The 14,898-nt window shown below is 34.7% G+C and overlaps 1 protein-coding gene across 1 annotated transcript in view; it reads right to left on the bottom strand.

Moving 5' to 3' along the window:
* LOC140778904 (uncharacterized) overlaps positions 1-4,448 on the bottom strand; it is a 36,921-nt gene extending 32,473 nt beyond the window's left edge. Inside the window, exon 1 of the mRNA XM_073123800.1 lies at positions 3,953-4,448. Within this exon, the coding sequence (XP_072979901.1) occupies positions 3,953-4,247 (295 nt within the window). The 5' untranslated portion in view covers positions 4,248-4,448. The remainder of the gene's footprint in view (positions 1-3,952) is intronic.
* Positions 4,449-14,898: the final 10,450 nt, after the last annotated feature.

Below are 14,898 nucleotides of genomic sequence, written 5' to 3'. Positions count from 1 at the left end.
TATTCAAGTGGTATTCTCATACTATTCTAAAATTCAGAAAAGCAATCTAGAAGTTGACAATAATGAGTATAGTAGTATACTTGCATCCTTCACTTAATGTGAATGGAAAATTCATATTTCCTAAATAATTAGTATCAATAAAATAAACTTGTATGATGTAAATGCTCTTAGTAGTCGTCATCATTGGCTTCCTCATTGCTCCCGACAAATATCATTTGGTAGTTCTCCAATTTATCTTCACTTTCGTATAAGGACCAAGGATGGCCGTGCCAGTAGAGGCACGGCACTTGGCACGGGGTGTGCCAGTGGCACATCCCCGTGCCGAGCCATGCCGACCCCGTGCCAGTCTAGCACAGCCACATGCCGTTCGGCACAGTCTCATACCGGTCACGTGCCAATGTAGAGACTTTTTTTTTTAAATTTTTCTATTTCCATCAATTTTATCAAATCAACTTTACTTATTTTCTTAACAAACATGATATAACATATAAAACCCATTTTTTTAACTTTTTCTTATTTCCATCAATTAACTTTTATCATTTGTCATTTTTTAAAATTGGAATGGCAATTCATTTGCTAAACCTAGATAACCACAAAGCTAAATTTATCAAAGACAGAAAAAAAAGAAAGGAACCATCTCAAGTTTAATGTGATTATAGTCAAATGAGGGAAAGATTTGAGCTATAGGTAGCAGGACATCAAGAGAGGTGCGCCCACAGGATGATATGAGTTTATCATCATTACTATCATATTAATCACACCCATCAAAGCCACAACACCCTTGTTATACTCCATATCCACAATCTGTATATGCTTATGGTGTGCCTGTGCCTATGCCGGTCGTTCCCGTATATATTCAATATCCATATCATATTATCAAAGAATTATAAAATTCTTATTTCTATAAAGACTATGTGAGACGTTATAACGAGCAATATTATCAGTTGATAAGTTTTGAAAAATATCAACAGTATTTAACGCAACATTTCTATGTTATTCTTGTGCTAGCAAATGAAGTATTTGATCCTCCTCGTCATTCTACGTTCAACTAGATATTAGTTTTAATTATTGAACTATTATCAATTATGTATTGAATGTTATTATGTGTTCAATTATATTATGGAGTATTCAATCATATTATGGAGTGTTTAATCACTAATATTAATTTTAATGAATGTATTCAATCATATTATATGTTGAATAATATTTATATTCATCTGTTGTTTTATCTTTAATAAAATAGGTTATTTACAAAAATAATCTAAAGATAAAACATTGTAATGTAGATTTTAAATTTTAATACATATATTTAGACAAAAAAAAATTAAAGATTGACATACCAAAGATCCAAAAACATCTCTAAATATCCTAAAAAAATTATTAAAAATATTATATGGGGCGTGCCACTGGCACTGGGGACGTGCCACTGGTACAGGGGGCGTGCCACTAGCACGGGGGGGCATGCCGAGCGCCGATAGTGACACGGCCATCACTGATAAGGACACTCATAATTAAGGAAAAAAATGCATCAAAACAATTTAGCTTATAAATAGACTTTTTCTTGAATATGATAGAAACTTTAGAAAATGATGATAAATAGGAAAAGAATAGCAAAGTTGATGTTTACAGCTTATTTAGAAAAAATCGTATCTCATGGATTGTAATGATAAATTAAAAATGTCCCAATTAAGAGTAGATTTGATTAAAGATTGTCATGCTCAAGGCATGGCACATCATGTCACGTGCCTTGAGAAAGAGGCTCCACTGCTAGCCCAAAAGTAGAGAAAATGAGGGAGAGGGAGACTACTTACTATGTCGCCCTCGCCGTCATTATCACTCTCCCTACTGCTCCTTGATCCGTTATTTAAGTTAGATCCACTCTGCGAATCCTTTTATTTTGACCCATTTTGGCATCATTTTCTTTCTCCTATTGCTAGCATACGACAATGATAGGCAAACACGAACGGTATGGTGAAGCAACGACAAGGTATGGTTCAAAGTATCGATTGATATCGATACATATTAGTATTGGCCTTACCAATCCAAAACCAATACTGAAACTAGTTTTTCCTTTAGTTCCAGTACAATATTAACCATATCAGGTAGTACGTATAATTGATCGTATCAGCCGTAAACACAAAATTTAGATTTGTTCTTTATTTGTGCACACTATATATAGTATAAATTGCAACTAACCTGAATACAACTTGGGATATCAATTTTTGATTTCTTGATGTCTTAAGCACCATATTTTCTCCTATTTTTCTCTCTTTTTCTTTTTGTTGCAATTTTTTCCTTCACTCCACTCTTTTTTAGTTTTCCTTTTAACACCCTATACTCACCTCTATTGCAAAGGAAGTCATTAATCTCATCTACATGACGCTTCCTACCATATCTATTGCAAAGGTGATGATGCCGATGAACAAGTATTTATTGAATGCTCTAGAGTTCGATTGTTCTAAGTATTTTTCGCTCTTTGTATTATGTTGCTACCATCTTATGTGAGTAACCTAAATTTTCTTATCTTTATAGTCCTTAATTTCAATGATTTTCCATGTTTATATTATTTTTTTAGAATTTAATTAATTAAAAAATAGTTCAAAATTAAAACAGCTGAAATGGCTAATACGCCCAAAACTAACAATATGTATCGTGTTCTTCAATGACCAATATTGGTACTTAGAATCTTGCTAATAAGTTTCATGGGCATGAATCAAAAAGTAAATTAGCAAATTGTGTATGATATTCCAATTAAAACCTATTTCACAACTAAATAATCACATTTAAAATTAACTTCTATCTTTCTCATAATAACTTGTGCTTGTTGTATCAATATAAACGATTAACTTTACCAAGAAGTTTCTTATTTTGAATAATGTAATGAAAAATGACCTTAAATGAAAAAATATGATTTAAGATGAGAATTTCAGTTTATGATACTGTTGAAGGTAAAAATAATACCAATCTGAAAAGACAAAGGAAGATTCTTGCTTGCTTCGGCGAATTTTGACAACGCTACTCAAAATTCTAAATAGAGAGCAGAAAATCTCCATGGAAGAAATTCCTAACTTCGATCATATAAACGACTTTCTTGGTGACTTTAGTAGGACTAGGGAATAGCCTGGACAGATATTTTTGGCGATCATTCATGATCACTCTGATCTCTCAATGTATACTAGAAGAGACTTATGCACACATCACTCAGTGACATTTTCTGCTGACCCTAGTCAGCTTAGCAATTTTGAAGGGACCCAATCACCATCCTGGCATAAGCTATAGGCCTATACTATAAAATTTATCCAAAAATTCAAGGAAATATAAAGAAGAACTATGACTATTATAAAAAAAGTTGACAAGTTCAGGACAATTAGTTGGCTTTCACAAGTTATCATAGAATGTAGATTAGCTCTTGTTATGAGACATCATTTCTGTATGCTAGACAAATCATTATTCTGCAAAGACTTTGAATGAACTATTAAAGTCATTTTGCCATCTTTATTAACAAAGTTTTTATAGTTAAAGAAGACTGTATGAGTAAGCTTACTTCCTCTAACGTCTCCTGTAATATCTAACTTATCTAGGCTCTAGCGTCTTTCCAAAAAGGCTTCCACCTTATTTTTGCCTCAACTAAAATCAGGCCATTATAAGCCCTAGCACGGACACCCAATTGCACCTTTAACCAAACAAGTATCGTGGAAAACAACATATCTAAGCTAGACCCACATTTCCATCAACTTCATTTCAATGCCAATCCATCAATTCTCGCTCTTCCAAATCCCAATTTTTCCCTTTGGGATAGAATCATTTGAAAAAACAAGAGAAACTAATCAATTAAGTTAACTATCGAACTGCTCGTCTTTCTTTGCCAAGAAACTTCAATCCAAAAGAACCAAGAGAATCCACTGATAGAAAGCAGCAAAACAACTAAGAAAGTAAAAGCTTGCTAACTCACTGGAGCTCGACAAAACGTCTTCATCTGAGGAGTAGCCAGAGGAGGACGAGGAGCCGCCATCGGAGCCGAACACCGAGGAGATCAACTTCCCAGCACCCGAAATGAGACCCGAGAGCCACTTAGGGCTTACAGATTGCTCATGAAGAGTGGGAGAAGGAGAAGGTAGTAGGGGTGGACTTTGCGGGCGAGCGTAGGGGGAAGCCGCCGCCGCCGCCGCCACCACCCGCCTGCCGCGAAGTATCTTACCGCCGGATCGGCCCTCCTCCGTCCGGCGAGCCCTGAATAGGGATGCCATAGACGGAAGAGAGAGGGGGTGGGCGGGTGGAAGGGATGTGTTTGGTTTTTGGATTTCTTGAGAGAGAGAGAGAGAGAGGATTTGGAGGGAGAAGGGAGGGGATTTATCGAGTGGAGGATGACATCTTGGGATGTGGAAGAAAAAAAGGGAACGGGGAGGGAGAGAGGCACTTTTGAGGGAGAACGGAGGGTTTTTGCTGTAAATTACAGTCGAATTGGTTACTTTACCAGTAACTTCAAAAGCGGAAAATGGATAGCAGCGATTTTTTTCCTTTTCTTTTTCTTTTAGGATGTAGTTCGAACAGCAGTTGTCTACCTTGTGGATATCGCAAGCGGTGCCAATCCTATCGGATTAAGCGAATTTAGATCGAGTCGGATTTGGATTGAGTTTGGGTCGGGTTAACTTTACTTAAATATGACCCAATTAATAAACGAGTTATATTTGGTAGACCCAAATATGACTTAATTATTAAACGGGTAACATAACCCGTCCAACCCGTTTACACAACCCGTTAATATGACCTTCTAACCCATTTAATAAATCCTATATAAAATTTAATATTTTATTAATTTCTTATACAAATAAAATAATCTATTTCTAACTCAACTCATACAACATCAAAATTACAATTCTAATAATTCATCATAATAAAAGCTCATGAAATAAAGTTTAAAGTTTAAAACATAATTCTAACTCTTAAACGCAAATACATATAACAAATTGTATGGAATAAAATTTAGAATAAATTCATACAACAAGTTATACGACAAAATTTAGAAATTAGAACAAAGTTCTAAATCTAAGCCCAAATCCATACAACAAATTAGATGAAATAAAATTTAGAACAATGTTTAAAATAAATCCATACAACAAATTTTAGTTCTAACTCTCAAATGTAATGATCTATTTAATAATTAAAATGAAGTTTAAAGTTTACAGTCCATCATAAATTATAAATAATTTATAATAAGTAAATAGTAATATTAAGCTCTCCATTTTATTGTCTAAAGATTATTACCCTATCAAAATAAATAAAAGAGAATGTTAATAACTAAGATATAAGATAGAGAAAAAAAACTTCAATTGCATTAGTCATTGAGCATTCATCGAATTCTACGACTTTACTTGCATTAGTCATTGAGTCCAAATTTATAATATCTTCTATTAGTTCCTCCAATGCTACCAAATTTTTGCCATAATATAATAAAATAGTCAGTAGACTAAACTTTTTAAATATTTATATAAGAAAATAATAAAATATGCTTACCTCTACTATGAAACAACTAATCTCAAGTACAAATTAAAACTTCCAAAGTCTATACCATGAGAGAAAGATTTAGATATCGAAATTGATTGAATTTTCAATAATTAAGAATGTCCAATTTATAATTTCGATCAATTTGAGGCTCTTCTAAATACAATTCTAATTGCCACTTTTGTGATTTAGTTACAAACTCAAAACTCTCAAATGAATCAAACTCGTTGATATGATCACACCTCGGGCTATGGAGCTCTGATACCAAATTGGTACGATCTCCCCTTAGGCTAAGGTTCGATCTCTTCCAATTTTCTGATCTGGACTAGATTTGGCACGGAACTTAGAAATAAGATCCCAAAATATGCTGCCGTCGGATCGATATGAAACTTTGATATGTTGTAGACCCAGAAAAGAGCTTTCCAACAAATCTAGTTTTAGACGAATCGGATATGGGGATCTCGAGATATCGTCCGTTTAGTGGACGAATGTCAGGATGATCTGTTTTGGATCCGTCGATGGAGACATGTGATTCTAGGTAATGGTGGATTGTGGAGGACTGGCGTTAATGGGGTGGCACCGGTAAAAAAGTGGTGGTGGAAGGGTTATGGTTGATAGAAGGGTTAGGGCAAGTGTTGGATAGATTGGAAGAAGGGGGAGGAAAGGGCCACCCCTAAGGGACTAGGATGATTGGCCGGTCGAGGGAAGTTAGAAGTGGCGTCGCCGGGGATTGAGAGAACGGGAGCGAAGAAGACGAAGGAGGTAAGGCAAAACTCAATCTCAATATTCAATAATCAATAATGACTTTGGTTGCCTTCCACATCCTTTTATAGGCTAACCAACAACTCAATTTAACCCTAAAAACATAATTTTCGCCGACCGCGTTCAAACTCGCCCGACCGCGTTCGAATGCACGATCAAACGTGCTTCTCAGTATTTGTGAACGCGATGCAGGCGTTCATAATGTGTTCGAACGCATAGTGCACTCTCTTCACCCACGTTCACAACCCCATTCATAAACCGCGTTCGAACTCACTCCATCCGCGTTCGAACGCGACTTACATAAAACTTATTTTAATAGAAATTAAACACTAAAACATGAAATAAAAACACTCTTAAAGTGAATCCATGCTCGAGACAACGTCGATGGAGTCCGAATCGTATCACTCGTACATAATAAAATATTATTATTCTAAATATATAAAGAACATTAAAAAAAATTATTAGGACATACTAATGGTAATAAAGTAACTTCATCATAGAGTTGCTATCTTCAGTATCATTTGAAACTTTACATAAAATAGTTGAAGGTGTCACATTTAAAATTTTAGAAATATTTTGAACATAGTAATAAATTTGTTGTATTAAAATTCCACAAAATGTACTTTGAATCATTAATCTAGAATGATAGCTATTGCTAAAATAATGTTATATTATTTCTAATATTTTTTTAAATTCAAACCAATTTCGAGCCATTTCAAATTCAAGCTAAGCTCGAGTTTAAATGAGCTACTTAAGAGTAATTCTAATCGGGTTCCAAATTTTAAATTTAGAATCCGATTGAGCTCCAACCGGGCTCTAAAGCTAGCTCTAGTGGGGCTCCAAACCTCTAAAGCTAGCTCCAAATTTGGAGCTAGCAATAGTGGGGCTCCAAATTTGGAGCCCCACCATGAAAATGGAGCCCGACTCCATTTGTCATTTCAACCCTTTGAAAATACCAAAATTGCCCAATAATTATTACATTCAATAATTTTAATTCCATTTGTATCCTTTATTAAATAATATAAATAGTTAAACTGAGTATATAATTAGTTTTACTAATCGGTATTTAATAAAAATAATACCATTGGAAAGGGCTCATCGAGACCTTTAAAATGAGTCTATTATTAAATAATTTTTGAGTTAATTTAAATTTTAAATTTTTTATTATTTATAAATATGAGTCTAATAAATTATGTGTCCCAAAATATAATTACTCAAAATTATTCCCAATGTAAATATTAAATATTAAAATACATTAGATATGAAATACATCAAACATAAAATACATTAAATATGAAATACATCAAATAAAAATTATATTAAAATTTATATTCCTTCATTCCCGGATGAACGTGCTTTCTTTCAAAGAAAAAGATAGGAAATTTGTAAAAGAAATAATATTCATTTTCAAGTCAAAAGTTTATTGCAAGAAAGTGGATACAGTCAAGAAAGAGAAGGTGGCTACGGAACTGGAACTGGTGGCTACAGAGATAACTTACTGGACTATTAAACATCTATTATTTTTATTATGTTTGGTTAATTTCTGCTTATTTTATGTAATGTAATTTTGATATTTTTAGTTAATAACATATAATGCTTATTTCGTGTAATATAATTTTGATGCGTTTAATTAAAAAATTAGTAATTTAAAATTACTTCTAAAACTATTGAATATTAGTCTTATTTTAAAGATCTCGATGAGAGTTTTCTAACCATATAATTTTTATTAAAAAATAATAACGCTAAGATGACCTATTAAGTAATTTAAAATAGCTAATATAATAATATATATTATATTATTATTTTAATAAATATGAAGTCCGGTGTGTTGGAGTGCACCGGGCTCTTGCTCCATTTTTAGCTCCAAATATGGAGCCATGGTTGGATTAGCAATTTCAAACCTTATCAATTCAAGCCATTTTCGAGCGTGAGTAAGCTTGAATTGATTTAGGTTTGAATATAGCTTAAAATAAAGTTTAATTTAACTATAAAGATATAAATATTACTAAAATATAAATTATAAGTAACAAAGATAATTATAAAAATTAAAATATAAATTACAAGTAACAAAAATAATTGTGTCAGAAAATAAGCAACCAAAATATAAATTATAAGTAACAAAGATAATTGTGTCAAAAAACAAGCAACCAGAATATAAATTATAGACAACACAAATAATTGTGTTTAAAAACAAGGGGTTTGTTTTGTAGAAAAACTAATATAGTTTTCAACTTTGTCAATTATATCCATTTTCGGTCACCTTACTTTTAATTTTGCACTTCTGTTATTTAATGCCTCATTAAACGGTGATGGGATATTATAAAAGAGAGAAATGACATTATACTCGTCGTCATCATCATCATCATCATCACCATCTTCTTTCATCTCCATCTTCATCTTCTACTTATATGTTGATGCTATTTATTATTATTATTATTATTATTATTATTGTTGTTGTTGTTGTTGTTGTTGTTGTTGTTTTTCTTCTTTTTCTTTCATTGCTCAATATTTTAATCTCTTAATCCTTCTCTATTTTTTGTATACAAGTCTCTCTAATCACTATTTAATTATTAAATTAAGAAATTAATCGGACATAATTGTGAGCAATTAAGATTAGTTAAATAACAAAAACATGACTTTGCATAATTATTATTTATTTATATGTAAATTATAATAGTGAAATGCGTAGATTCTGTAGTGTATAAAAAGCGTATAAAAAAAATAATAAAAGTTATTATTATATTTGTGAAGGTTGTTAATATTTATTCTTATTCTTTTTTTTTCTTCTCTGTTGCTTCTTCTTAATCTACTTTTTCTTCTTCTTGTTTTATCTTGTAATCGTTCTCTATTTTTTCTATACAAGTCTATTTAATCACTCTTTAATTAATAAAGTAATATATTAATTAGAGATAATTGTGAGATAATTATAATAAAGTTAAGAGACTTTTATAAATCATACCCTATATTTTACCTATTTTATTATTCGCATCTCGTCTTTGAGAATTTTATAACCCAGCCCCTTTTTTTTCCTATAATTCTCATTTAACACCCTAAGTTAACTTAGATGGTACTAGAGAAAAAATATTCAGTTATAATATATAAAATAATTTATAAATACCTAAATTACATTTATCTTTCTCATCCTATTTTTTTCTTCCCAAAAAAAAAGAAGAAGAACGAAAGGAGGAGAAGATGAGGAGGAGGAGGAGAAGGAGGGGGAGGGGAGAAGATAAGGAAAAATGGTACCGGCGGCGACAACGATAGACGAGATAGGTAGGGAAGATGATGAAGGGATATAAAAATTGAGAAAGAATGATGAGGGTATTTTAGTAATTTGGTTGACATTAGTTAGCCAAAATAATGTTAGGGTGTTAAATTAAAATCTAATCATAATTATCTCACCACTATCTCTAATTTAAGAGATAGAATAGGAAGAAAAGTAAGAAGACTACTTTGTCTCTTGAGAAGGCAATACTTAATAATCAATCACTTTATCTATATTTAAATTCTCTCTCTCTCTCTCTCTCTCTCTCTCTCTCTCTCTCTCTCTCTCTCTCTCTCTCTCTCTCTCTCTCTCTCTCTCTCTCTCTCTCTCTCTCTCTCTCTCTCTCTCTCTCTCTAGCCATAAGTATGAGTGAACATGACCCTTACTACTTCAATCTCTTTACCCACTGGATGACATTCATTTTAATAAGATAGCTCTCCAACCTCTCCGAGCAAGTAAGAAGAAGTAATGAAGGCATCTTTTCAGATCGACGAACAACTTGCGATGCCCAAAGCACAAGAGCTCAACCCTCCCACCTTTTGCTTTCTCCACTAAATTTTTTTTGTTCTAGAAATAGATCTACTATCACAACCTCCCAGTAGTACAAGATATTTTATGTAAATTTGCAAAATAAGGCTATACAGACTTTTTATCACAATGTAGAAAAATAACATCGCAATACGAGTTTATAAACCTACACTATAGATATATAACATCGCATCACTAATAGGTAACCTCGCAGGCATATTACACTCTGCATTGTAGATATATAACCTTATACTACTGATAGATAACATCACATTGTGAGGTTATTTCCCTGTAGTGTAATGTTGATACGATCAGGAATAATGGAGTTGCAACAATCTGAAGATCTGCCCAAATTCTTCTTAGGGCAAAATTCTTGAGGAGATATATGGAAGATCTAAGCGTCCAATAGATTTGAACTTGACAGATTCTTCCTCTTGAAGTAAAAAATTCAACGCAACCGAGACCACGTTAATCAGACTTGTAGATCAAAAGTTATAAGAAAAATACTGACTATGGGTCAGATGGTGGCGTAGGAGACGTGAGTAATGGAATAAGGAATTAATGGTTAGGTTTTGTAGAAGATGGTGACTACAGGGTGGGGTAGAGCATTAAGCTAGACGAAGGGGGAAAGAGTGGACCGATCCTTGAGAGGCAAAGGGGTCATGGTCAAATTAAGGGAGGAAGAAGACGACATCCAAGATTGGTTACCATTGGAGAAAAGAGAGGGTTGGGAAGGATAACTCCAATATTTCATCAATAATTCTCAGTTAGGTTGCCTTCCACGTATTTAGAGGCTAGTATATCAAACAAAATAATTAAAAGATAACCCTAGGATAATACAGTTCGCCGGTTGCGTTTGAACGTGGATTTCGCGTTCTCTGCTGTTGCGAACGTATGCATGCATTCAAATATGGTCGAACGCATTTGAATGCACTAAACGCGTTCTCTAATTTTGTGAATGTGTGTAGGCGTTCAATAGTCGCGTTTGAACGCGATTCCTAGAGTTTGAATGCGATTGCCAGAAATCTTATTCTTCCAAAATAAAAGTTATTTCCAAAATAAAAGTTAATATAAATCATAACTAGCTAAATCGTAACAACCCACCACACTTCCTTCACCTTGCCCACAAGGTGTGTAGTCAAAAAAATCGATTGACAATCTCGGACTCAAGCTCTTATGACGGCTTATCGGATGGTTTGCCTAACCATTCAACTAAGATCTCCATCTCTAGCCTTGAGCCATGTCGCCTCCATCATCGTGCTAGTACCCGTATCGACTCCACCTAATGCTAATCCTCCTCGAGTTCGGGTAGAACAGACCCCGCCACTTGATCTGGCCAATCCTCGTCTTCAGCAACGAAACATGGAACACTAGGTGTACTCTAGACTTCTCTGGTAGCTCAAGCTTGTAAGCGATTGGTCCAATACGCTCACAAACTTGAAATGGACTAAAAAATTTGAATGCCAATTTCTGATTTTGGATCAAGCGTAAGGTGATTTAACGATAGGGCTGAGCTCGTACAAACACCATGTCGCCCACACTAAACTCTTTCTCATGATGATGCTGATCATATATTTGTTTCATCCAATTCTGGGCTACTCTCATATGCATTTGCAACCTCCTAAGAGTAGCATCACGATCCATCAATGCCATATCAACCTCAGTCCGTTTTGACGAAGCCCCCAAATCATACCCTCGTAACGCCGGTACTGTCTGTCCGTATACTACCTCGAATAGGGTCATGCCGGTGCTACTCGAATAAGAAGTGTTATACGATCACTCAGCCCATGGAAGATACTCCAACCAACGTTTAGGATGATAACTGACAAAACACCGAAGGTATTGTTCAATTCCCTGATTAACCACCTCCATTTGCCCGTCGGTTTATGGGTGGTATGCCAAGCTCAAGTTCAATTTTGTTCCCTGCAACATGAAGTATTCAATCCAAAACTTGCTAATGAATATATGATCATGATTCGAAATAATTGAGCAATGCATTCTATGCAGTTTGGCGACATTTCGGATGAAACATTCAGTTGCCGATTTGGCGGAAAAAAGGTGCGCCAAGGTTAAAAAATGTGTGTATTTACTCAACCTATCCACCACCATAAAGATAACCGATTACCCACGTACCAGTGGTAACCCCTCTATGAAATTCATAGAGATGTCATCCCAAACACGATTCGATACCAACAAAGATTATAGAAATCTAGCCGGCTTCAAGGTCTCCGTCTTTGCTCGTTAACATGTCTCGCACGCCCTCACGTGTGCCTTGACGTCCTTCTTCATTTCGGCCCAGGTATAACTATAAGATAGCCTCTTATAAGTCCTTGGAACACCTTCATGACCTGCTTCAAGAGTGTTGTGGAAGTGTTCCAGCAGTTTGGATCGCAATGATGCATCCGCGGGCACTTAGATACAAGTAATAAACTGTCTCTGTCCTCCATCTTGGGATGGTGCTCCAGATCAGCTCGAATGTCCTGCAATAACCCCTTATGCACGGGTTAGCGGCACTTGCGCTCCTTAACTCCTCGAGTAAGGAAAAAAAAGGCATGGAAAAAGCCGCCAATTCAGCTCCAATCGACTGGCGTGAAAGAGCATCCCCCGCTCGATTCTTCGTTCCTTTTCTGTATTGTATCTTATAGTCATACCCCAAAAGCTTTGTCACCCACCGCTGTTGCTCCGATGTGTGTATCCACTAACTCATAAAATATGGCAAACTTCTCGAGTTAGTGCGGATGATGAAGTGATGTCCCACCAAATACGGCCTCCACTTTGTCATGGTCACGATGTAAAGAATCAATCTCTCTCTCTTGTAAGTTGAGAGCTATTGTGATCTATCGGACAAAGCTTTACTCAAGAATGCTATAGGTCTGCCCTCTTGCATTAGAATAGTACCTATTCCCACTCCGGATGCATCGCATTCAACAACAAACTCCCTTTGAAAATCTGGCAATGCCAAAACTAGGGCTCAAATCATAGCAGATTTTAATTCTTCAAAGGTCACTATCACCTTGTGGCTCCACACAAAGAAATTCTTCCTCAAAAAGGCGGTAAGTGGTGTTGCAATTTTATCATATCCAACAACAAATCTGCAGTAGTAACTGTTAACCCAAGGAACCCAAGCAGCTCACGGATATTCCTCAGAATTGGCCAATCGGTCATACTCTTCACCTTGCTTGGATCAGCTGCAACACCTTTTACTGAAATGATCACACCACAAATATTTAGACATTTTGACTTTCAAAGAGTTTTCTTCAATTAGCTTTAGTACTTCATGTAAATGTTTCATATTGAAAAAATCCCTAGACACACGTATGTATCTAACATTTAGGCAATGATATCGTTCGTTCACTTAAGTAAAAGTCAGAAGAAATATTAAAAATAAAAGTAGAGATGAACACCAAGATTTTAACATGGAAAAACCCAAACGGGAAAAAAACCACAGATCCAAACTCGGATCAAAACCAATCACTATGATAGAAGCAGTTACAAGACTGACTTACAAAACAACCCGTCGATCCAAACGACTTTGTTCCTCTCAGTCTTGATCGCTAGAACCCACGATTCACTACTTCTCGTGATTGAAGTCAAATCTCAGTAGCCCTTGAGATTGATCTTTCGTCTAGATAGCCCTTAAGATGAAAGATTAAATTCTTATAGATGAGTGAAACCTTGTTAGTTGAAGAACCGATGTAGCCTCAAGAAGTCTTCTTTAATAATATTTCTTCAACCACCCTAGAGATAGGGTTTCACAATCCTTATATATGATATTCAAAATAGAGCCAAATCTGAGTCTTATCCGTACTCATGATCTTCAAGATAGAGCCAAATCCGAGTCTTATCCGTACTCATGAAAGTCCAAGATTTTCAAACTTCGTTGGTATGACTTGATCTCATCAACTTTGCTTCAATAATTTTGCAATTCTTCAAACCAGAGATTTTTAAGACTTGTATAAAGCTCATATACATATAAAAATACACTTAGAATATTTTGTACACAATTGCCAACAATTAAAAAACCTAACACATATGATCTTCAAGACTTCTACTATACACCTTGTAACACCCACCTCCAAATACACGTGCTCCTCATGTGGGCAGATCCCATGTGGTCTCCATGTGACCTGATGGTCAATGTTTATACATAATATACATGATAAATCCAATATTTTTATAAATAAAAATAATCTAAATGGAGTTTGTATTACTACAGGCCGTAACAAGCTCTAAAATACGTATCCATACACGTCATCGAGACAATGCCCACGTAAGGGTTACAATTTATAATATTTTCACCAAAAGATGGTGAGCATAAAGCTCAGCAAGTATATATCTCTACAATCTAAAAATAGGATAACGAAGGATGTCCAATGATACATATGTATGCAACATGATTATTGTAATGTATCCATGCAACATATTCATATGATATGTATCATTTAAGCTATTAAAATATTTATATCAAGCTCACAAATCATTTATACCAAGTTCACATTGAGCCATAGCCATAATTATTATAACATGCTCAAAGAGCTATCTACCACATAATAAATATAGGCTCACATATCATCTCAAACATCAAGAAAGGGTAGACAACTAGCAGTAATTCCGCCTATATATGCCTAGCGATGCTGCATATGACTGGTTATCTATGGCCACTAGACTAAGGACCCTAATCGTAGGCCTATCATTATCAATATCATCACCGCTCTAGTAAATCATCGGATATAGTAGAATCATTACTTAAATCATTGTATAAAGCAAAATCATCGTATACAGCGGAAAAGAGCTCATAGCTCAATAAACACCCTGACCCTTCGTCATCGGGTACTACTAGG

The sequence above is a fragment of the Typha angustifolia genome, chromosome 15, assembly GCF_048772165.1.
Source record: "Typha angustifolia cultivar Huaian chromosome 15, ASM4877216v1, whole genome shotgun sequence".
Taxonomy (NCBI): domain Eukaryota; kingdom Viridiplantae; phylum Streptophyta; class Magnoliopsida; order Poales; family Typhaceae; genus Typha; species Typha angustifolia.
This window is presented reverse-complemented; position numbering and strand designations above follow the sequence as displayed.